General features: G+C 36.0%; 1 protein-coding gene across 1 annotated transcript in view; it reads right to left on the bottom strand.

Moving 5' to 3' along the window:
- The window catches only part of MAP3K2 (mitogen-activated protein kinase kinase kinase 2), a 45,831-nt gene that overhangs the window by 18,355 nt on the left and 1,140 nt on the right, over window positions 1-26,336 (bottom strand). The window contains exons 2-6 of the mRNA XM_087950334.1: window positions 6,011-6,073; window positions 5,543-5,661; window positions 5,167-5,207; window positions 2,967-3,066; window positions 495-608 (exon numbers count right to left, since the gene is read on the bottom strand). Of these exons, the coding sequence (XP_087806460.1) occupies window positions 495-608; window positions 2,967-3,066; window positions 5,167-5,207; window positions 5,543-5,661; window positions 6,011-6,014 (378 nt within the window). The 5' untranslated portion in view covers window positions 6,015-6,073. The remainder of the gene's footprint in view (window positions 1-494; window positions 609-2,966; window positions 3,067-5,166; window positions 5,208-5,542; window positions 5,662-6,010; window positions 6,074-26,336) is intronic.

Consider the following 26,336-nt stretch of genomic DNA (forward strand, 5'->3'; position numbering starts at 1 on the left):
GCAACTATAAAAAAAATAACATTTGTAACTTTTAAGGTAAAAGCATATTATATAATGAGTTTTGTGATTGCAATTTATATTTCATGAATACTCTATGAACATGCAGAACATAGTTTATTACATGCAATATGTTGTGTATCATTATCAAATTTTATTATACTACATATACCTACACAAACACTTGGATTTTGTGAGTTGCAAACACAGATAATATGCACATGAGAATAACCAAACTTAAGGGGTTTCAAGACAAGGAATGACAATTTATGCAGACATTATCCAAAGAATAATTACATTTTTATAGATTTGATCAAAAATAATTCTGTTAATGAAAACAAGAGCTCTGTGGCTTTCTGGAACTAGAACCCAAATACTCCTCCATAAAGAAAGGGGATGGCAATTTTCCAGAGGGATCAGGTTGTTAGGGGTCACAAGCAAACAATAGAGGGAAAGTGTTATAGCAATATACAAATGTACACAAAGCCTTAACACACCTGTGTGTTTCCATGAGCAACAAGCAGTATCTTGAGGCTCTTTATGTGAACACTGCGATCAAGGAGCTCCACAGCTTTGTCCAGATCATCCTGGATAGCTAATGGAATTACCAGCTATACAAAGGAAAAAGTCACAAGATTAACGTGCAAGTTAAATACAAGTAATGTATGTACAGATTAGGTTTTGTGGCCTGAAAATTAATTGTAGCAACCAGGGGTGGGATCTGACAGGGTTAATTACCAGTTTGGTGATTTACGAGGCTGCCCGCCTGTAAATCTTCATCAGCACGCTGCATGCAGAGAAGCAGCCTTGGAAAAAGCCCTTTTTTCCTGCTTTTTTAATTGCAGCTATGCCTCGCATAGCAGTTGAAGTTGAAAAAGCAGGAAATAAAGGTCAAGTAAGAGCCCAAGTGGGCGGGTGGGCAAAAACATCAGCAGACATAGAACCGGTTCTATGTCTGCTGCTCTTCAGAGCTACCGGTTCTACAGAGGTGGACAGAACCAGTAGAAACCCACCCCTGGTAGCAACACCAACTATCTTCAATAATTAGTATTTAGCGGAACTAAGGGATATGATGCTAGAAAAAAGGGTAAAAATGAGCCATAAAAACAATATTTAATTATGACAATTTGGCTAAGTAGGATCTGTTATCAGTAGAAATATGTAACCATAGTAAAAATTAACCAGATTTTCCCATATCCCAAATGCTACTTGTTAAAGATGCATATGTTCTTTATGGCTATAGTTTTTGAAATTAAGTGAGGTATAATAAATTAAGACCTCTTAATACATGGAGGGAACTAGGTAAAAGAAAAATAAATCCACATCTGATCTGCAGCATTGCACTGATGAAAAGTGCTATTGTTGTCATGTCAACTATTATTTTCTCCATAAAGGAGCAAGAAAAAGGACTTTGAACAATCTGATCAAATATTCTAAGTTTTTATAACAGCGATGCAAATTCTGGGAGGTTTTTTTTAAACACTACAATACTAAAATAAAATGCTAAAATAAAATAAAAAATACCAAAAACAATACTAAAATACTAAATATTAAGAGAACCAGTTTGGTCTAGTTGTTAAGGCACCAGGCTACAAACCATGAATTCAAGTCCTGCCTTGGCTATGAAAGTCAGCTGCAAGACTTTGGGCCTGTAACTCTTTCTCGGCCCAATGTTTGTTGTTGGGGGTGGGGGGCAGGCAAAGGAAAGTGTGTTCGATATGTTCACCTCCTTGAGTTATTTATAAAAATAAAAGCAGGATACAAAACAAACAAATAAATAAATAATGGTTCCTTAACTATATTTAACTATTAAACAATATTTAATAATTATTTTAGTATCATTATTATCTATTTTTTCAACTCTGCAAAAAAGAGAACTTTTTTGTTTTACCCGATTATCTGAGTTCCTGAAAAATAACAAACTTCAATGTAAACATATATGTTAACATTTTATAGTTTGAAATTTAATTAACTATTTCACAAACTAAAGATGGATAATTTATTTATTTACATACTGCCTTTATCATTTTTATAAAGAACTCAAGGCGGCAAACCTATCATATTTTTAAAAAAATCTGTCTCTGCCTTAAGCTCAGTACTGATTCCTGCCAACTACTTGGACTAGTTCTTTGCAGTTTTCTTGGCAAGGTTTTTTTTGAAGTGGTTTGCCATTGCCTCTTTCCTAAGGCTAAGAAGGAATAACTGGACCAAGGTCATTCAGCTGGTTTTGTGCCAAAGGTATGTCTAGGGGTCCTGATTTCTAGTCTTAACTATAGTACTTTGCCAAACTTGAATTAGTTGAATTAATGAAAAATACAGATTTAGAGAAGGGTAAGCATCATCAAGTAACTAGAATGGCAAATAGTATGAAGAACAGAAAACCTGTAATTATGAATAGTTTCTGCCAACCCTTACAGAAATTACTTTAAAAGGTATGGCATTTCTAGCATTCTGCCTAGATACAGTCAGAAAGGTAAGATGAACTGCTTGTTACTATTGTTCAATCTTCCTCTTAATTGTTTATTTAGTAATGATATACTGTTACTGAAAGATATCTCAATTTTTAATGTCTTATTATAGACAAGGTTGTTGCTTCTGCGTTATACAGTGATCATATTCTGCAAACTCTAACCAATTCATAAATTTTATATTTAATAACATACATTTTATTTCCCAATCATACCTTCCAAAGAAGTTGTATTACACTTCTTTAAAAATAGATATAATACTAAGTATGTGTGTTTTGTTTTCCTGTTTTCCAAAACACACTGAAAAAACTTATTACATCAACACATGATTTGATTAAAAAAAATATTTTTTTGAAAGCAAAAAGCCACAGTATGAATGGCCCAACATGGAGCATAACCCACTGCAAACCTCTAAATATGTCGTGGAGCTTCAAGTAGTCTTGTCACCAAGTTTTCACTATATCAACATTACAAAGAACAGTCTAAAAATCATCATTTTACCTCATTATTGCTGTAATACAAATTCATGGACTGTCCAAAGGCAACTTTAGCTTTTGATGCAAGATCTTCTAGCTTGATAGGTCTAGAAAACTGTAGGATTCTATAAAGTAGGATACAACTTTATTATAAATAATCTACAGAAATGAAATAAATTACAAATTATAATTATGAAAGTCCAACTTATTTCCAGTGCCATCTTGAAATAAAGAAAAGGCAAACCACTTTTCCCAACAATTAAACTACAGGAGTTGAATTTTATTGTAATGGAGGATCGAGCTCTTGTTCCTTTCTTTGCCTCTACAAAGGACCAAATAAAGGTTTATCCCTTTCCTTTCCTTCCAAAGGGAGAAATTTCAACTTCAATTATTCCAAGTCAATGACTACTGGTAGACATAACATTATCTCAAAATATTGCACAGTGCAATTACCAAATTATACCTTATTTCTTTACACTATAGAAGGAGACTAAAGAGCTAATGGACAGTGAAAAGATTATTTTGCTAGGCTTATACAGATTTCCCAGTATTACAAGTATAATAGGATAAACTGAGTTAAAACTACACTTTTAATTAAACTAATTTGCAACATTTTAACTCAATCAAGCATTCTCGGAATTAATTTCTATGTTAAAAATAATTTATACTATGTGATTTACAATTTCATATGGAATATAATACACCTGTATTTTAACATTTGTTTGCCAGAATAACCTGAATCTTACCACATTTCTGTTGTTATATTTGTAGTTAACATCTTATGTAACCATCCTAGAAAACACTGTCTGTCTAGCTATCTAGCTATCTTGGACTGAAATAAAAACTCAAGTATTGCAATATTATTTCATCTATTCTTTAAGCAGAAATTCAAAATAAAACAAAAATCCTCATACATTTATAGGTGGTCGTTGGGTTATGACACTTGTTCAGTGACTGTTCCAAATTACAAAAGTGCTGAACAAGGGGACTTTACGACAGGTCCTCAGAATTCCAGTCATTGCAGCATCCTCACGGTCACATAATCACGATTTCCAACACTCCCTACCAGCTTTCCTGAAGCAAAGCTAATGGGGAGCCTGAATAATGTCGAAAGTCACACTTGCCGTTTTTTTACCTGCCTGAGTTCTATAGTGCCTGCCTACAATATATCCCTGCCACCCACTGACACTCACCTGCAACACCCTTCCCCATCATTTGCCTGTGCTCCATAGCACCTATTTGCAGCATGTTAATCTGCACTCTAGAGCAGTGGCCCCCAACCTTTTTTGTGCCACGGCCCAGTACCGGCATCACAAAATGATCCGCGGCCCGGTATCGGCATCAGCACGCATGACAAGGCAAGGCGAGCCGAGCGACCGGCCAGCCAGCCGTCCCCCGCTTCTCCCCGCCACCTTCAACTCCTCCTTTGTACCTTTGTCGATGGGCTTGGCTTCAGGACGGCTTCGGGACAGTCGCTCGGCTCGCCTTGCCTTGGGTGCTGAAAGAATCCTCGCACCTTAGTTTCGTTCGAAGCCCCCCTTCGATGAAACTAAGGCACGAGGATTCCTTCAGGACCCAAACGCCACTTTCCAACCAGAAAAGCTCACCCGGAAGCACTTTCTCGTCAAACAAGATGGCGGCGCCCAGCAAACTGGCAGCCTGGTAGGAAATGTTCCACGGCCTGGTACCGGTCCGCGGCCCGGTGGTTGGGGACCCCTGCTCTAGAGCACCTGCTTATGTCATTTCCTGTCCTCCCTCGCACCTGCCCACCTGCCTGCACTTCAGAGGTTCTGCCCATTCTGCCGGCTAGCCTGCTTGCCTAGGACTCCCAACTCTTCCCACTTAATGACCCACACAGTCTTGGGGTTACTACAATTACTGGGGCTGCTGGAATTGTCATTGCTAAACAGTGTAGTTATGTAACATTGCATCTATGACTTCACTGTTTAAGTGATGGAAGTTCCTGAAGCAACTGCAACCATAACCTGTACAGGACTTTTAAAAAAATGAATTATGGTTATGGTTTTCAAAGACTGATTAGGTAGCAATAGCAATAGCATTTAGACTTATATACCACTTCACGGTGTTTTACAGCCTTCTCTGAGTCAATCTTGAAGTAGTTTTAAATTAAGTTAAGATTCTATAAACTTATGAAACAGTGAAAAATTTTAAAAAGTTATCATATTCAGAAAATAACAAAAATTTTCTAAAATGAATTCATTTACCTTTTTTCTCCTCGATGTTCAAATTTGACTCGTACATCATTCTGTAAGAGAATTATATAAACTTATTTATTGTGTTCAGTGGCATTGATAAAGGTGTTTTTTCCACAAGCTTATAAAAATATGTATCTGGAGGCAAGGATTGTATATGAATTGTATTGTATATGAATTTTCTCCAGTCTTTTGAAGCATTATTAGTTATAATGATTAGAAAGAACAAACAGAAAATAAACTCGCATATACAACACATATGTTTAAAATCTGTTATATAATTTTAAAACCATTTCATTTCAATTTTTAAAATATACATACTACAAATCATATTAAAATTATAGGCAAAAATTCTTCACTGTGCTGGGCAAACACATTATATTATTACCTGCTTTTTGGGTGAAGTTAACTTTCCCTTTCCCATTTCTTGAAGCGGCAAAGCAGGACGACTTGCCTTATGAAGAACTGCCAAATCCTGCATGATTGAATTCAAAGCTTGCTGTTCATCTATTTAAATAAAAATGAAACAAGGAAATGTACTGTCAAACTAAGTTTTTAAAAATCGTAAAAAACTAAACAATTAAGAAGCATAAGTAGAATCTAAGGATAGCTTGCATTGTAACTTTAAGAACGTTCATAATATGGAACTCAACAGATACTAATTCTGGTGGTGTTCCTTCTTTCATTTATATTTTATTTCAGCAACAATTGTATTTTATTCTATTCATATATTTATGTGATTTAAAAGAACTCCAATAGAGTTTTAATATTACTCATCATTTAATATTTAAATTCAGTATTTGATTATTAAATTCCCAGGAATATGTTTGAAACCTTAGTAACCTCAGGAACTCACCCATAATGGCATCCAGCAAAACCGAATTTCAGAATAGTGCACCCATTAGAATTCTTTCATTGTCTAAACAAATAAGAAAAGATAAATGAAAATGAAATGAGGCAGGTATGATAAAAGTGTCTAGCTTCTATAAACTTTAGGCTAAACCAACTTTTTTCCTAGAGGCTTAGCATCATTAATTTTTCAGGACAACTTTCAATCTATGGTACATGCATGGATCAAGGTTGTTGAATTCAACCTTTTCAAATAAGAATACTCTCCCTCCACAGTCCAAAAGATAGAATAAAACAAGCAAAACAAGCCCTGAAGCAAAGGATCCATTGGATCCTGTAGTGCAGCAATTGCCAACATTTTTGGCACTAGGGAGGGGGAGAGCACAACCTAGATCCCGCGCATCCACAGTTTTGCTCATTCACCACTCACCTCCAGCTGTACAGCCCAATTCCTAATAGGCCACAAATCAGTACCGCTCCAGGGCCCGGGTTAGGGACTCCTGCTGTAGTACATACCCTAAATTTCAGATGCTTTATATTTAATGTAATTTTAGTGTTTATATTATGATCTAATAAAGGCCGTAGCCTGGATTTTATTTATTAATTAGATGCTAGTTAGTCCATTCTAAAAATGCATTTTAACCCTATCTTCAATTTTATTTGCTCATTATCTTGCTGCAATTTTAGACATTATATTTAATATGATTTTAATGTTTACAAATCTTGGATCTCATTTATTAGATGCTAGCAGTCATTATGTTAATGTATTTTAACCCTGTCTTGTATCTTGTTTGTGCGTTACTTGTACTTTGGTCATAAGCTAAACTGAACTTCCCTAGTAGTATATATTTACCATTCAGCTAGGGAACAGCCTGACATCCTTTCATATGTGTTTAGTTCTCTAGAATGATTGAAGTAAATGAAGTATGTCTTTCTATAAAGCTTTCCCATACCAAACTATAGTAAATATAGTACAACAGTTAGTCTCCTCACCTTCCTGGACATAGTTTCTTTTTATTCCTACATCAACTTTACATAATGATCACTTAATTTTTCTGATTGGTTTCATTCCTAAATGTGTGTAAATAACACCAGACTGTCTTATAATTTTGCACTGAATTACTAAATAGTATTTTTATAAACAAGCCAAATACAGAAGACAGAAACCATGTGTCTGCTTTGAGGCTCTGCTCAAATAAATGTCATATCCCAGATGGTTGAATTCCTCTTTGAAAAGCAGTATGTCACCTATGAATCCTCCCTAAGTCATCTTAACCAATGCTGCTTTTGATCAATTTTGGTTGGGTTCACCCAACCCAGTAATTCCCAATTATGGAGAGAAAATGGCCACAATAGTTTGTGTGCTCCAGGACCCTTCTTTTAAATCTTGCCATTATCTTATGCAACCTAGGAAGCATATCTTTTATGTTTTTATACCTGATTCCACCCCCACCCAATATGCAATTCCCAACTTTTCTTGCCTTTAGGAAGCCTATTAAGACTTGCCTTTTACCCCAGGTCTACTAAGTCTTGGGTGATCCACCATCACCCAAGACTAGGCACGCACGCCCCCAACTACCTCAATTCCAACTACTGCCGGCCTTAAATGCAAACTACTCAATGCAAGAAGCCTCGTGAATAAAATACCCGAATTTCTCATCCTCCTAAATATGGCTAACTTCGACATTATATTTGTCTGTGAAACATGGCTCAATGCATCTCTCCCCGACTCCATTACCACAGTAAGAGACTATCATGTTTACCGATCAGATCGTGAAAATCGTCGAGGAGGTGGTGTTGCTATATTCTATAAAAAATCCTTACATCTAAAAAATATCCAAGTTACCCAGGAGCTTGCCCTTCCTGAAACCATCATCTGTGAACTATCCTTAAATATCACAATTCGATTCTTACTATGTTACAGAGCACCTGATTATGACATCGAACATGTAAACAAGCTAAATACATTACTAACATGGGCTGCATCCTGCCCATACCCTTTTATCCTTCTTGGTGATTTCAATCTACCTCATATTGACTGGACCCTAAATGATTGTACAACTGAAATCATACACACAACCTTCTACAATGCTATTACAAATCTGGGACTGGAACAACTAGTAACCAACAACACTAGACTAAACAACTGCCTCGATCTCATCTTCTGCAATAGTTTGAACCTAATTTACGAATACAAACTAAAGAACCCTTTTCCAGCAGTGACCACAATATGATTGACTTTTGTCTCAACATACATCCACACAAAAATCACCACAATGATGTAATCCCCAATTGTAACTTCAAAAAAGGCAACTATGATCTTATACACAACGATCTCTCATCCCTTGATTGGCATTCTCTATTCACTGGATGCAATACTGTTGAAGACCATTACAACATATTTTTACTTGAAGTCAAAAGAGTCATCAAACTATATGTTCCAACAACAACTCCCAAAACAAAACAAAAAAGCAGATTACCCATATCAATAAGGAAACTTCAATCCAAAAGAGATCACTCTGGCGGAAAAACAAATCTGGTCACGTTGCCAATTTCAAAAACCGATACAAAAATTTATGCCACCAGATAAAGACCGAATGCACCAATTATCACATTAAACAAGAGGAAAACCTTCTAAGCACCAATTCCCCCCGTGCTTTTTACAATTTTGTAAACAACAAACTAAAAGACTCAAGGTCCATCCCTCCCTTGATAGGACCCGATGGTAAAGACTGCAACGACGACACCATTAAAGCCAACATCTTTAACACATTCTTCGGCTCAGTATTTGTAAACAGCAATGGATCATGCCCAGTATTTCCTAGCCGTACCACAGATAACAACAATGATCTAATACATATCAATTTCACAGAAGACAATGTTGAAAAATCACTGCGTAATCTAAAACCATCTCTATCTATTGGACCGGATGGAATATGTGCCTACTTCTTAAGAAAGCTATCCACTGCCATAGCCAAACCTCTAAGCATAATCTTTGAAAAATCTTTCAGGACCAGCTCCTTGCCTAACCTATGGTCACAAGCCACAGTCATCCCCATCTTCAAAAAGGGAGACCCAAGCCTAGTTGAAAATTACAGGCCAATCTCCTTATGCTGCGTCACCTGTAAAGTCATGGAATCAATTATTAACCAATCCATCATCCTCCACTTAGAGACAAACAACCTACTCTCAATAAACAATTTGGTTTCAGAAAAAAACTATCCTGTAATCTGCAACTCTTACACTGCAAAAACATATGGACGACACAACTCGACCAGGGCAAAGCAATAGACGCAATCTACATAGACTTCTGTAAAGCCTTTGATTCAGTGGTACACGACAAACTACTCCTAAAAATAAAATCCTATGGTATCTCTGGACAACTGAATAACTGGATAGAAGCATTCCTGTCAAACAGACAACAAATGGTCAAAATCGGGAGCGTCCTATCAAATCCAGTACCTGTCAATAGTGGTGTCCCCCAAGGCAGTGTTCTAGGACCAACTCTCTTCATACTCTACATAAATGACCTCTGTGATCATATTAAGAGCAATTGCGTTCTCTTCGCTGATGATGTAAAGCTGTTCAATACCACAGACAATACTGCTACCCTACAAAAAGATCTTGACTATGTATCCGAATGGTCAAACAAATGGCAACTTCAAATCTCAACAAATAAATGCTCTGTCTTACATATTGGCAAAAAAAATCAGAAAATAAAATACAAGCTGAATAGTCAAGATCTTGTTGATGACCCAAGCTCTGTAAAGGACCTTGGAATACTCACCTCTAATGATCTAAGTGCTAGAGCCCACTGCAACTACATAGCCAAAAAGGCATTAAGAGTTGTTAACCTAATCCTACGTAGCTTTTTCTCTGGTAATATCACACTACTAACCAGAGCATACAAAACATTTGGCTAGACCAATACTCGAATACAGTTCATCAGTCTGGAACCCTCATTACGTATCTGATATTAGCACAATTGAGAAAGTCCAGAAATATTTCACAAGGAGAGTTCTCCACTCTTCTACTCGTTGTAGAATACCTTATGCCACCAGACTTGAAATTCTAGAACTAGAAAACCTTGAATTACGCCGTCTTCGGTCTGACTTAAGCATGGTATATAAAATCATACATTGCAATGTCCTACCTGTCAATGAATACTTGCTTCAACCATAACAACACAAGAGCACACAATAGATACAAACTCAAAGTAAACCGCACCAAACTTGATTGCAGGAAATACGACTTCAGCAATAGAGTGGTCAATGTCTGGAATACTCTACCTGACTCTGTAGTCTCTTCCCCAAACCCCAAAAACTTTAACCTTAGACTGTCTACTATTGACCTCACCCCTTCCTAAGAGGTCTGTAGGGGGCGTGCATAAGCGCACCAACGTGCCTACCGTCCCTGTCCTATTGTTTCTCTTATTCTTTTATTTTTCTTATATGTACCCATATCATGTATTCACTACTATGTATACACTTATACTTATTATCTTGTAAACAATTGGCAAATCAAATAAATAAAAATAAATAAAGGAGCCTATAGAATGTGAGTCCCACTATTGTTGTTTTGTTGTGATTCATCACCATTTTACATTCATATATTGTCCATTTATTGTTATATGGGTTTTTTTTCTTATTTTTTTCTTTATTGTTATTCATGCAGTATACTACCCAGAACCATGCTATTTGAGTTAGACAGTCTTATAAACTTTATAAATAAATAAATAAATAAATCCTCTCTTAAGATGACTAAAATTTACCATATGCATTGGCTGACTTTCAGGAAGATAACAGCAGCTGGAGGGAACACTGTTTTATTTATTTATGATTTATTAAATTTGTATGCCACCTATCTCATTGTTTGAGAGAACTCTGGCAGCTTACAATGTTTAAAAAACACAGACATAAAAATAATTATCAATATAAAAATGAATTAAAATTGCAGAGGATTAAGAGCAATTTAAAACAATCATGGGTTTGGAGCGGAACAGCAGTGGCACCTTCGCTGTTACTGCACCAACCACCTCCAGCCTGGAGCTACTCCTTCAAGGTTCTATGCCAACTGGCATAGCCAGGTTTTAAGGCTTTTATCGAAGGTCAGAAGAGAGTGGGAAAATCTCACTTCTGGTGGCAAGATGTCCCATGTCCCAAAGGGTGGAGGTCAAGGCAGAAAAGGTTCTTCTCCTGGATCCCACCAAGTGTCCACCACAAGTTTGCATAAAGTGAGAAACGGGTGTTTCAAGTGTGGTACTAAAACTATGGAATATTCTTCTATGGGAGATTAGACTAACATCAACATTAATTTTATTCTGACATCAAGGGAACAGCTGGCTATTTTTAATTTGATAGTAATAGTGTTTGCTTATTTGTTCTGGATGTATCTCAAATCACTGATTTACAGTTTTCAAAGAGCGGAAGGAAGGAAATTATCCTCCAGCCATGCTTATTTGCTGCACTGCAATTGGAAAACCCTGCTCAATGTGAAGATCTCAAATAAGCAACCAGTATAATACATGACTGCCACTCTTAAGAATTATTTGTTAACACCCCTTTGAACCCTGTGGTCAGAAGGACATTGAAGCTATATACTGTTCAAAGCAGCAGCATGCTTAGACTGAAGGAAGTGTGAAAAAACCATACCAATTCCTCAGTAGTTAAGGCTATCTTGTCATTTTAAAAAGGAGGTTGAGGAGTGATTCATAAAGCATGGTTTATGAATGGAATGGTTTATCCAGCTGTATGAGAAAAGCTGATTTTGTATAAAAATACTTACAAAATGGCTGCTGTCACACCAATTAACTATTATAAAAGGAAAAGAGTAATTCTCCTCCTCCTCTCTCATATACATTCATACTTTCAAACATATTCACACAGACTACTGTTTTAAAACATTTGCAGTTGGACTTTAGCACTAATAAAGCACATTGCCAACATGGTTATGATAAGGGATTATGGGACATGTAACTCAGATCTTTTTTTTCCCCAAATTTTATTGGTTTTTAAAAACAAACATAAACAAACAAAACATAGAAACATCAAGCTATCTTCCATACGTGTACATACAGTGTGCCAGTTGGTTTACAAATTGTTTTGTGCTTCCATTTCATAGTCTTCAATTACAATTACATTACATATAATCTCATATTGTCAATCAAAAATTAAATACCTTAGTATCATTATTAATCAATCATTTGACTATACTTTTATTCATTCATGTTTTACAAGATAACCATAATTTACTTAGATCTTATAACAGTTCATATTACCATCCCAAATCTATCCTAAAATCATTTTGTAGATATAATAAGAAAGTACATCTTTGTATATTTATCATTTTCTAAAAGTCTACATAATTCATTACTGTACTTTATTGTCTAACCATTGATAGAAAAGATCCCAAATTTTATAAAAAAATTTATTCTCTTGTTCTCTAATTTCAAATGTCAATCTACTCATTTCAGCACATTCCAATATTTTCTTAATGATTTCCTCCTGTGATGGTATTTTCTCATTTTTCCAGTTTTTAGCAAATACAATCCTAGCCGCTGTTAATACATTTACAATCAGGTATTTCAAGTCTTTACTATATATTTCAGGTAAAATTCCCAATAAAAATATCTCTGGTTTCAAATCTATATGCTTTTTTGTCATTTTTTCCAACGTGTGGATTTTAGTCCAGTATTTTTTAGCATCCGCACAAGTCCACCACGTATGGTAAAATGAGCCAGGTGTCTGATGACATTTCCAACATTTTTCGGATTTATTCTTGAACATTCTTGCTATTCTTGTCAGGGGGAAATGCCACCTGTAAAACATCTTATACAAATTTTTATATGCTGTTGACATTGTCATTTTATAATTTTGAGACCACAGTTTTTGCCATTTCTCTAAATCAATCCCATATCCAAAATTCTTCCCCCAAGCAATCATAGTTTCTTTAACTTGTTCTTCTAGTTTAATTTCTAATAAATAGCCATACAATTTTTTAATCACCTTTTCATCAGTACCTGTCAAAATCTTATCTAAGTCAGTCAGTTTATCATATAAACCTTCTGTTTTAGAATCTTTATCATACCTTGAGTGTATTTGCGCATATGAAAACCAATTCATCTTTATACCTTGTTCCTCTAGTTTTTGCATAGATTTAAGTTCACCCTTTTCATTCAATATTTCACCATATCTAACTGTTTGTTCCTTTTTGTATATTATAGGATACGAAAATGCTTCAATAGTCGATAACCAGACTGGAATTTTCAAATAACATTGTCTTTTAATCTTCTCCCAGTTTAACCACAGAGACTCCCGTATATAATGTCTTCTAAAATATCCCTGTGTTTTAGTTCCTTTATACCATAGAAAAGCATGCCACCCCAACAACAAATCATGTCCTTCTAATGTCAACACTCTAGTATTTCTTAGTGTTATCCATTCCTTAACCCACATCAGATTTGTAGCTTGGTAGTACAACTCCCAATTAGGCAAACGAAATCCTCCTCTAATTCTAGCATCTTGCAAAAGTTTTAACTTTATTCTCGCTTTCTTACCTTGCCATATATATTTCAACACAGTTTTATTTAAATCTTCAAAGTAGTCTTTTCCAAGCCTAATTGGAATTGTTTGAAACAAATATAAAATTCTGGGTAATATATTCATCTTGATTGTTGAAATTCTCCCTATTAGTGACAGTTGTAAGTTTTCCCATTTTGCCAAATCTAGTGCTATCTGCTGTTTAAGTTTAATATAATTATTCTCTTTTAATGTACTACATCTTGCTGTCAAATATATCCCCAAGTACTTGATCTTATTCGTGACCTGAATTTTCAATAGGTCTGCCAGTTCTTCCTTTTGTCTTAATAGCATATTCTTTGTCAAAATCTTTGTCATCTTTATTTATTTTCAAACCAGCCAACTTTCCATATGTCTCTATCTTTTCTATCAATTTTGATGCTGTTTCTAAAGGGTCTTCTAAGATGAAAACCAGATCATCTGCAAATGCTTGCAGCTTAAACTCTTCCTTTTTGATTTTCATTCCTTTTATATTCTTTTCATCTCTAATATTTCTGTTTAACACTTCCAAAGTTAACACAAACAACAAAGGTGATAGTGGGCACCCTTGTCTTGTTCCTTTTCTTATATTAATAGAGTCTGTCAGTTCTCCCTCTATCATTACCTTTGCTGTTTGCTTATAGTATATAGCTTCTATTGCTTGAATAAATTTTCTAGCAAAACCCATCTGTTCCAACAGTAATAACATGAATCGCCAATTCACATTATCAAATGCCTTCTGTGCATCTAGAAATATCAGAGCCATTTGTTTTTCAGGATGTGCCTCGTAGTATTCCAAGGTGTCCAAGATTACTCTCATATTGTCTTTAATTTGTCTCTTTGGCAGAAATCCATTTTGATCAGGATGGATAAAATTATTTAAATATTTTTAAGTCTTTCTGCCAATATTGAAGCAAAGATTTTATAATCTGCATTTAGTAGAGAAATGGGTCTATAGTTCTTAATTTGTAATGGGTCAGCCTCCTCTTTTGGAATAAGTGTAATATAGGCTTCTGACCATGATTTAGGTATCTTCTTCTTTAACATAACTTCATTCATAACTTCTAGCAATAGAAGATTCAACGATTCTTGTAATGTTTTATGAAATTCTGCCGGAAGTCCATCTGGACCTGGTGCCTTTTCATTATTTTGCTTCTTGAGTGCTTCAGTTAACTCCATCATCGTTATATTGCTTTTTAACATTTTTTCAGTCTCTTTAGGTATCTGAGGTAAATTAGCATTCTGTAAGTACTGTTTAACTCTTCCCTCATCAATATTCTCTTGCATATATAATTTCCCATAGAGGTCTCGAATGATTTCCTTCTTCTCTTTGCTACCATGGCAAACTTGGCCTTGGTCATCTATTAATTGCAATATTTTCCTTGATTCTTTCTCCTTTTCAATTTGTATGCTAACCATCTACCTGGTTTGTTTGCATCTTCAAAGTAGTTCTGTTTAGCACCTCTAATTTTCTGTGCTAATTCTTCTTTTTCTATTTGACCCATTTTGTGTTTAATTATATCCATTTTTAGCTTGATGTCCTTTTTCTGTGGCATTTTCTGTAGCTCTTTTTCAAGTCATTTATGCTCATCCTCTAGGGCCTTAGAGGCTAGCCTTTTCATAGTATTCCTTTTCCTTGTATAGTCTATTATCAAGCCTCTAACATATGCCTTCATTGTATCCCATACATTCTGAACTGATTTATCTTCTTTTTTGTTTTCTCTAAAGAAAAAAGCCAATTCTTTCTCCATCTACTTTTCTCCATTTAAAGTCTTTTTCCTTTAAAATAGTATTATTTAACGTCCATCTAGATCTTCTTTTTTGTCCTTTCCATTTAATTGTCATTGGATTGTGATCTGCCCAAGTACTTGTTTCAATATTTATTTCTTGAATGTTAGATATTATTTCTGTTGACATCTATATCATATCTATTCTGGACCATGATAAGTGTCTATTTGAATAGAAGGTGTATTGTTTAGTTTTAGCATTTCTTTCTCTCCATGTATCTTTTAAGTTTATTTCATCTACCATTTTAAAAAAAGATTTAGAGAGAGTCTGTTTTGCTTTATTGTTTTCTGTGCTGTATAGTCCAATTTATTGTCTACAATTCCATTAAAATCTCCCATCATAACTATATTAGCATAGTCCAATTCAATTATTTTCATATGTAATTTTTGGTAGAATTCTTCTTGTTTGTCATTCGGAGCATAAATTGCAATCAGGAGTGTTTTCATATTATTGTCCATTATTTCCACCATTAGTATTCTTCCATCATCATTGGTATAGATCAATTTTGCTGGGGTGGTCTCTTTAATATATAAAACCACTCCTCTTTTCTTATATTGGGTCAAGGAAGTAAATATTTTCCCTAATTTTGGCTGTACCAACAATTGTTCATATTGTTTTTTAATATGTACTTCTTGTAGACAAATTATATCAAATGTTAATTTCTCTAATTTATGAAAGGTTTTCCTTCTTTTAACGGCTGAGTGAAGTCCATTTATATTAATTGTAATCGATTTTTTCTCTTCCATGGTTATATTTTATAGTTAGGTTTAGCAGCTCTCGTAGATCTTAGTTCACGTTGTTCTTTACACCTTTCCACCTACTGCGCCTTCTTCTTTTTCAGTCGCCATTTGGCAGTCCTCTTGGAATTCAATTAGTGAGATCTTTTTCTGCCTCTTCCTCTTTCCTTCCAAAAAATTCTGTATAAAATAATTCCGCTTTCTCAATTGAGTCAATTCTATGTCTCAGTTCTTGCCACGTGAACATTAACCCTTCTGGAATCAGCCATCTATAATTCATCTCTTTTTTAAGTAGCATTTTAGTCAGGAATCGGTATTCTCTTCTCATCTCTCTCACTCTTCTGGGTATTTGTTTCAAGACCACAATCTCCTTGTCTTTGTATTTCAATGTTTTCTCTTTTGCCACTTGCAATATTTGCGTTTTAATGGCTTTCTTTGTAAATCTAATGTGAACTTCTCTTGGTAAGCTATTTCTCATCGCATATCTTGTGAAAACTCGATAAACCTCATCTATTCATCTTCTCTTGAGTTATTTCCAAAGCTTCAGCCAGTATTTCTATCATTATCTCAGCTAGGTTTTGTCCTTTTTCTTCCTCTACATTTTGGAATCTAAGATAGAATTCTGATCTATCCATCTCCCATCTCAACATACCACTTTTATTTTGTTCAACCACCGTTAATCTATTATCAATATCTCCAATCTTCTTGTATCTTTGTTTATCTTCTTCTTTTGGAATCTCTCATCATACTTCAACATCATTTGTTGGATGTTCACCACTTTTTCATCGGTTTTCCCTGTTCTTTGTTCAATGTTCTCTGTTCTTTGTTCAATATTCTCTGTTCTTTGTTCAACGTTCTCTGTTCTTTGTTCGATGTTCTCTATTCTCTTTTCAATATTCTCTGATCTTGCTTGAATATTTTGAATTCCTTGCATAATCATCTGCAGTCACTTTTTCTTGTTCTTTTTCTTGCTTTAACATTTTCTGTATTGAACGTTGTCCTCCAGATGGTGGAGAGGAAGACGTAGAAGTTGAAGAACCAGGAGCTGTAAATTTCCTACTCATTTTAAGCAATTCAATATCTTCAGGTTCTTCTAAACCTTAATCCAATTGTGAAGTAACCAATTATAGTTCAAAATAAAAATAATAGAAAAAAGAAGCCCAATAATAATAATAATAAAAAGGGAGGACAAAATTTCTTCAGGTTCTTGTATACCTTAATCCAATCAATAGTTAGATAAAGAAAAAGACTTAAGAAAAGAAAAAAGAAAAAAAAGGAAAAGGAAAAATTCTTCAGGTTCTTCAACACCTTAATCCAATTGAAAGGTCTCAAATAGAAAAAAGTGCATAAGAATAAACCAGAAAGGTAGATGAAAAAAAAAAAATACCAGGAAAGAAAAAAAAAGGCTTTTTAGGCTTTCCCTTTAAAATAAAAAGCAAACGTAGAGATTGGACTTCCAAAAAAAAGAAAAACAAAGACAAGCTCCAACGAAGCCAAAAACCCAAATAGTTATTACCAAAAAAAAGATTTAAAAAATACAATAAAGCTGGTGAGGAGGGATAGCACAACTTAGGAAAAGTAAAAAGGGCACACTGCACTTTGTTTAATTATCCAAGGCTCTTATTATAACTCTCTTCTCCAAAAACTTATCACCTTTTTTCCCCCACGTTTCAACACTAGACCCCAGCTGTTGATAGAAACCCAGAAGAGTGCCTGCAATAATACTCTCCCATGCTCTTCCCTATATCTTATCAAATAGCAATGTCCTTGAAAAAGAGTCTCAGTTCTTTCTTTCTCAGCTTTGTCTGGTCACAGGGAAATAGAATATTTTCAAGCCTCTAGTTGCAGTGTTACAAAGTTTCTTTGCTCTCACTTTCCCCCTCCTTTTCCGAGCAGGATATAATAAGAATTAATAAAATTCCTGTTTAAAATCGCCGCTTAATAACTTCTGTCAAAACTTTTACAGATTCTTTCTTTTCCTTAGGGTGTCCTTTCAGATCTTAGAATAAAAAAAAAAGTTCTCACCAAACCGGCACACTCTCTTTCTGCTCTCTTCCGTTTCGGAGCTGTCCCAACTTCAGCAGCTTTAATGGCTGCCTCTTTGCCGCTGGCAAGAAGAGCTTCTCCTGGATCTACCAGGGACTTTGCGGTATCCCTGGGATCGACAGGATGAGCTCTTCACTTTCACCGTCTCTTTGGGACGGTTTAGATCCGATAGGACTGTCCAGGAGCAAAGATATCGGCAGCGATCTCAGACCTCCAAGATCTCATGCTGTATCGTCGCGACGCCAGCTCCGCCCTCCCTCATGTAACTCAGATCTTGTAGAAGGTCCTAAGTTGTTTATCCCTGATTTAGAAAATCAGGGTAATCCAAAACTGATCTAAGAAATAAGCTGCTTGAATAGAATTACCTTATAGACCATATGCAACGCATGAACTGTTTATTCCTATCTTATACTGTGCTTTTTAAAATGTTTTTGTCAAGTATCTTTTCAGTGCCAGTTTTCTACTTTAATTTTTTTTTTAAGTCAGTCTCTCAGCCCAGCCCACATTACAAGGTTGTTGTGGGAAAAATAGGAGGAAGAAATGGTTAGATATGTTTGCCACCTTGAGTTATTTATAATGAAAATAATAAGGCAGGATATAAAATAAATAAGATTCAATAAAATAACAGTGAAAAATTATTTATTCCCAAAGGCCCTTCTGAATAATCTAACCTTATTTTTTTGTGTGGAAAAGCATTAAGGCAGAGGTTAATGTAATATTTACAGGGAGGCTATTTCACAATATTAGTTATCTAATAGAAAAGCACTTAGCCACATTTATCATTCTAAAATGTGGGGTAAGCAGGAGTTTCTTCTGAAATAAGCTGTTACTAGTTGGAAGAGTCAATCCTGAAGTTATCCTAGTGCCAATCATACATAGCTTTATAGGTTAATACTAGTACTCTGAATTGCACTTATACAGCTTTTCAGCAACAATATAGAGCCTTGTGCGCAAGTATAATATACTCTTGGATTTAATACCTGCAATGGCACTGCCATTTTCTGCACTAATTTTATTTTTTCCGGAGTCTTTAAAAGCTATTTAGTCATTTGTGTATGTTCAGGACCATCTTGTTCAGTAAGAATTTACCCACTAACTTTGGGAGAAGGTCTTGACTATCTTATACTTCTGTAAAATTAGGCGTAATTAAGCCAGTAGAGCAGGTGTCCCCAATCCCCAGGCTGCAGACTGGTACTGTTAGGAACTGGGCCACACATCTGGAGGTGAGTGGCAGATGTGCAAACAGTTCAATTAAAGCACTATATGAATATCAAGGAATCAAAACTGCCACAAGAGACTTTCAGTGTTATAAACTTTCTAGCTGGCAAATAAAAAAATTTAAGCTTCAAAAATAGTTTACCTCATCAGCAAAGAGCCCAAGTAAATTGACATATATTAAGCAGCTGTTTAAAAGAGGAATTCCCAAATCTCTTAACAAGGTCTTACTAGACATCAGGTAGGCTTGGCATCAGTTTTCCATGCCCTCATTATTTTCAGACTGAATTATTGTAATAATGTAGTACACTGTACATCCATCTATCTTTAAAGTCAATCTGAAAACTTCAATTTATCAAAGATAACTTTTCAGGCACCAGGAGATCAAAAAAAATGTTTTTCTCATCCTAGATGACCTACTGATTGCCTATTTGCTTGCTCACTCAATCAGAAGTGTCATGGGTCCCTCTTAAAACTCTGATGCTACCCATATAAACATGTCTAAGCATTAAAGTCAGCTTTGGAGTTGCAATTCTAGCAAACAGGCCCAAGAAATACAGTGGCAGCACTCACTGTCAGAAAAATTCCACCAATGTCTTACCTTTCTGTTTTTTACCACTAGGTATTCATACTTTAAAAAAGTAATAAATATGTTTAGTACAGGTAGTCCTCGCTTAACAACCAATTTACATGACTTGAAGAAACTAATATTAATCATAGCTTATCATATATAATCTTAGCATATAGAAAGTATTCAGACCCTTTCAGTTTTGTCGATTTTGTTACGTTGCAGCTTGATTTTACAGTTGTTGAAATTCATTTTTTTTCTCATTAATCTACACTGAATACTCCATAATGACAAAGTGAAAACAGAATTTTAGAAATGTTTGTAAATTTATTTTTAAAAAACTTAAATATCATATTGGCATAAGAATTCAAACCTTTTGCAACAACACTTGAAATTTAGCTCAGGTGCCTCTCATTTCTCTTGATTGTTGCTGACATGTTCCTAGATCTTGATCAGAGTCTATGGTAAATTAAATTGATTGGACATCATTTGGAAAGGCATATCCCTTTCTATAGAAGGCTTCACAGCTGACAATGCATATTGTACAGGCATGATATTCCCCTCAGAAAAAAAAATCGGGGCCGGGCAAAGAAATCGCGCGCCTGCCGCGCGCTCCCGCCTGCCCCTCGCACCAACCACCGCGCGCGCCGCCCGCCCCTCGCACCGACCGCCCGACCGCCGCTCGCACCGACCGCCGTGCGCGCCCGCTGCTCACCCGCCCCTCGCACTGACCGCCCCCCGCGTGCGCGCGCCCACCCTCCCCTCGCACCGCCCGCCACGCGCCCGCCGCACGCCCCGCCCGCCCGCCGCTCGCCCGGGCGATTCCGAAAAAAATCGGAATTCCGATTTTAATCGGAAAATATCATGCCTGATTGTAGCAGACCAAAAGCCTTGAGGTTAAGGAAATTGCCTAAAGACTCAGAGGCAGGATTATTGCAAAGCACTTTCTGGGGAAAGCTACAAAAAAATTCTGCTGCAATGAAGATTTCTAAGAGCCTCTATAATTCTCAAATGGAACAAGTTTGGCACAACCAGGACTCTTCTAAGAGCTGGTAGCCCCTGAGCAATCTGAGAAGGGCATTAGTAAGAGGTGACCCAAGAACCTGACGGTCACTCTGACTGAGCTCCAGAGATTCTGTGTGGAGATGGGACAGTATTCCAGAAAGACAATCATCGCTGCAGTACTCCACCAATCTGGGCTTTATGACAGAGTGACTAGAGAGAAGCCTCTCCTCAGAGCAAAACACATGAAAGCCCGCTTGGAGTTTGGAAAAAGGAGGAACAAGATTCTCTGGTCTGATGAAACCAGACCAGATTGAACTGTTTGGCCTCAGTTCTAAATGTTTTGTTTGGAGAAAAGCAGGCACTGCTCATCACCTGCCCAATATCATCCCAACAATGAAGCATAGTGGCGGCATAATCATGCTGTGGGCGGGTTTTTCAGCAGCAGGGACTGGGAAACTGGTCAGAGTTGAGGGAGAGCTGAATAGTACATTGATATCCTCAATAAAAATCTGCTTCAGTGCTCAGGACCTCAGACTGGGTCAAAGATTTACTTTCCAACATGACAACAATCCAAAACACATAGCCAAGGCAACACAGGAATGACTTAGGGACAACTCTGTGAATGTCCTAGAGTGGCCCAGACAGAGCCCTGACTTGAAACCTATTGAACATCTCTGGAGGAACCTGAAAATGTCTGTCCACTGACAGTTACCTTCCAACCTTACTGAGCTTGAGAGGATTTGCAAGGAAGAATGGCAGAAAATCCCCCAATCCAGGTCTGCAAAACTTGTCACGTCATTCCCAAAAAGACTTGAAGTTATAATTGCTGTCAAAGGCTTCAACAAAGTGCTGAGTGAAGGATCTAAATACTTATGCCAATGTGAAATTTCAGTTTTTTCTTTTTAATAAATTTATAGACATTTCTAAAATTCTGTTTTCACTTTGTCATTATGGGGTACTGATGAGATTAATGAGAAAAAATGAATTTCAACAATTGTAGAATCAAGCTGCAGTATAATAACATTGACTAACCTGAAGGGGGTCCGAATACTTTCCGAATGCACACACACAATCCTTGCCTTCTGACTACAATTGAGCCCAAAATTTATGTTACTAACTAAAACATTTGTTAAGTGAGTTCTGCCCCATTTTATGATCTTTCTTGCCACAGTTGTTAAATGAATCACTGCAGTTGTTAAGCTTTGCTTGTCAGAAGGTCACATGATTCCTGGACACTGCAATGGTCATAAAAATAAACTAGTTGCTAAACATCCAAAAGTTGTTCATGTGATCATAAATTTGATTATATATATATATATATATATATATATATATATATATATATATATATATATATATATATATATATATATATATGTATGTAGCCTTCAGCTTTGTTCGGATATTTTCCCACGTCATAGTAGTGGTGCTTTTAAAGTTGTAGCAACGTTTCAGCAGAATCTCATCTGCCATCATCAGGCTTCTATATATATATATATATCACAATACAGAAGCCTGATGATGGTAGATGAGATTCTGCCGAAATGTTGCTACAACTTTAAAAGCACAACTACAATGACGTGGGAAAATACCCAAGCAAAGCTGAATACCATACATGTAAGTACCCGCGAAAACTTAACACACACAAACACACACACACATATATATATACATACTAAGCCTAGTTTCAAACCATAATATATAACACTTGATTTTCTAAAAATAACCATAATTGAGTTTTACCATAGTGCTATATGTAGATAACAATAAATTGTCATTAAGTGGAAAAGAAAACCATAAATGTCTGCTTCCAACTATATTAAAGAATGTAATAATGCTCATAATTTGTTCATATTATATATAATCAAGTGTACTGTGGTGTCATGTGATAACTGGCAAGTCACATCATCATGAACTTTTGCCAAGATCAATATGTGAAACAGTTCTCCAAAATCTGAGGACCATTAACTTCCAGAAATCTCTGCCAGTTTTCAGCTGCCAGGGACCAAGTTGGGGAAGGGTGCTATAAATATATAAGCTCTTTTACTTTTGTAGTTGTTCACTTGACTAAGGAAGTAGGAGTAAGCTAATTGTGTTGGCTTCATTTTCAGTTGTGCTACTACATCAATAAGAAAGAAGTAATATAGAAGAAAGTCAGAATAATGTTTTTCATCTTGCTCTAAATCATAATATACAAAGGATATTCTTGCCTGAAGAAAAGATATATCTGTTTAGCAGATATCATTTAGAATGAAAAAGAGGATTTGAATGCAACATATTGCATATATTTGCTGTTTTAATGTACAGCGTTAGCATTGCGAAAGAGTTGTTCAGAATGCTCACAGAAAATATAAGCATATAAATATGGAATATATATTTTAACATGATTTAATCATCATACAATTATGTAGTATTTAACAGTTCAGTAGGTTTGAGATATAGTGGTAGTAGGGATTGCCATGAGAGTTCAATTGGCATCCTCTAGCACAGTGGTCTCCAAGCTTTCCAGCTCCATGGACTGGGGGTGACAGCAGGAAGGGGTGAGAGATTATGTTTTGTGTGTGAGCATGCGCCACTTGCACAACTGGAGCTTTGCACACTTGAGTGTTTGCCTCCCACTTGTGCAGCCTGGTTCTCAACAGGCCGCAACCTGGTAGCAGGCTGCAGACTGGAAGTTGTGGGCTCTGCTCTAGCATACTATCGGATAGTATTCTTCCACTGAGCCTTGAGAATGGTCTCAAGGGTTAAATGTCACTAGTTTGTCCTCTTATTCCTCATATCTACTGCTGTGCTTTATAATGGAGGAGATGGAAATGACATTCCAGGTTCAAGTATTGGCTGTACATCCAATTCTTCTTCTGGATCTTCTTGAATCAGGGTTGTAATGTGTAATTGATCCATCTCAAGTTGTGAGAACAGCTTTCTCTTCACTATGCTGAAGCACTGGGTAACTAGCTGTTTCTCAATTAGTGTATATGTAGGTCTTCTGTTCTTCCATAGTGCCCTCATATATTTCATATATCCTAACTCACCAGGTCTATTGTTCCAGTAGCATTCCACCAATTTCAGGTTCTCTTCTATTGTCCATGTCTGGCTTGTTCCAGTAGCCCATTTATGGTCAGATTATCCTGGTTCTCCAATATCTGATGCAGACCTTATTAATGCAGGTGACATCCAAGCCAGCATGACTCTTAGTCTGTGTCACTGTCATATCTAGGGTAGGTAGGTAGGTGAAGTGTTAGGGGGTCTTTGCCAAAGGACCTTCCTTAGTTGTAAGTAAAGTACGATAGATATCAGCTGGGATTCAAACAGAATCCTACTTCCTATGTCAAAGGGCAGCCCTCTTATCACTATGCTATCCTGCCTAGATGACTGACTGATTGACTGACAGACAGACAGGCATAATTCTTAAGCCTCCCATATATATATGAGATGGTGGGCTGTATAGATTTGAATAATACACACTAAATACATAAGTAGAGGAAAATGAAATAGCCAGGTGAAATGGGGAAACCATACATTACAGGTAATCCTCAACTTACAAGCATTTATTTAGCAACTGTTCGAAGTTACATCACTGAAAAAAGTGACTTATGACCAATCCACTCTTATGACAAATCCACACTCTTATTACATTTATTTATGATGGTTGCAGCATCCTAGGGTCATGTGATCACTGTTTGTGACCTTTCTATATGGCTTCTGACAAGCAAAGTCAAGGGGAAGCTGGGTTTGCTCAACAACCACACGATTCACTTAACAGCTGCATTGAATCACTTAACAATTGTTGCAAAAAAAGGTGGTAAAATTGGGTGCAACTTGCTTAACAACCATCTTGCTTAACAATGGAAATTCTGGTCCCAATTGTGATCGTAAATTGAGAACTATTTGTTTAAGCCAAATTCTTCCTTGTCTGAATGTTCAACATTATTGCTCTTTTTCTCCTAACTATAAAAAAGTTATATTGAACATTGCCTAAATTTGATAATGATCTTCAAAGTAATAAATTAGTGGAAATTGGACAGAAATATTGCTGATTAATAAAAAGCTACTGGCTTTTTTTCTATCCAGGATAGCATCTACTCTGAAAGAACTTACATTTTGCACAGAAAGATTTACGATGCTTTGATCTTACTCTATTCTAGGAGAGTAGTGAAGAGAGAGGGCCTTAAACAATTACATGTGTGCCCATTTGTGGGCCAATCTGATTATATAACAGTTATCTATACCCTGGTTACACTATGACTACTACGAAGAACTCTCCTCAAAGAGCACCAAAATCTTTGCAGCAAAATATGGTAGACGAGCTACTTATCTATACCTCCACAGTATTAATATCACATTGCATACTTATTAAAAGTATGGTAGCTCTGGTAGCTACTGACTGATTTCTGGACTAAATTTCACATGCTGGTTTAACCTATAAAACAATTTATGGCCAATTATCTGAGGCTTGTACTGCTCTTGCAAAACATTTGAATGTTACAATCTGGCAGAGGAAGCCCTGCTAAAGAGCTACCAGCTTGTATAGGCCTACTTATAATTACCAAAACCAGTGCTAATCTATGAAGGCTAAGTTATTTGATTTAAAAAAAACACATTAAAGTGCACATTATGAAATGCAGATACTGTATGCATATTTATTCCAGATATCAAAAGTGTACCAACATGTTATTTTTAAACTGATTTTCCTAGTTTGCTTTTTTTAAAAAAATCTCAAAGTGAGCTTCTAGTAGCCTCTTTTACTATGAGAGTGAGAGAAAGGAACCTGAAATATAAATATCTTTAAAATGTGGTCAGCATCTCTAGACTTTGAGCCTCAAACCCACAATGTTATGGCGAACTTGGAAGAATTTGCTTACCAAGCAAAAGCGGAAGCCAGAGAAATTCCTTGCATGTATTTCAACATTTCACAACACAGGGCAAAAGAAACCCAGTGTTCATTTTTCCATTTACAAATATGCACTGATGGGCAACACTCATAAATTTGGGGACAATCAATCAGTTGTTCCCAGAGACTATATGCTTCAAATAACACATGGTAAAAAGCAGTTAAAAGCACAATCACAAACAGCACAAATATATAAAACCTGTATTCACTGGCAGTATCATATTATAAACCACTTAAGCAAATATAACCTTTTCTACTTGTAATCTGTTTTCCAAGATCACTCAGTGAAACTTTATTAGTCAAGATCACTCGAAACTGATCAGAGTACAGTTCTCGTGGTTAATACTCATTATACACCCAAATTATATCTCACAGTAGTTTATAACACTATGAGCCTTAATTTTAATCTGTTTCTATATCTTGTTTTTAAATTGATAAAATGAATTCCATCTTCTTTCATGATGGATTAAACATTCTTCCCCAAATACACAAAACCACCTGCAGATTACCAAAGGTGCTTTCTCAAG

The sequence above is a fragment of the Notechis scutatus genome, chromosome 1, assembly GCF_049901735.1.
Source record: "Notechis scutatus isolate UNSWTSFEM ecotype Mainland chromosome 1, rNotScu1.2, whole genome shotgun sequence".
Taxonomy (NCBI): domain Eukaryota; kingdom Metazoa; phylum Chordata; class Lepidosauria; order Squamata; family Elapidae; genus Notechis; species Notechis scutatus.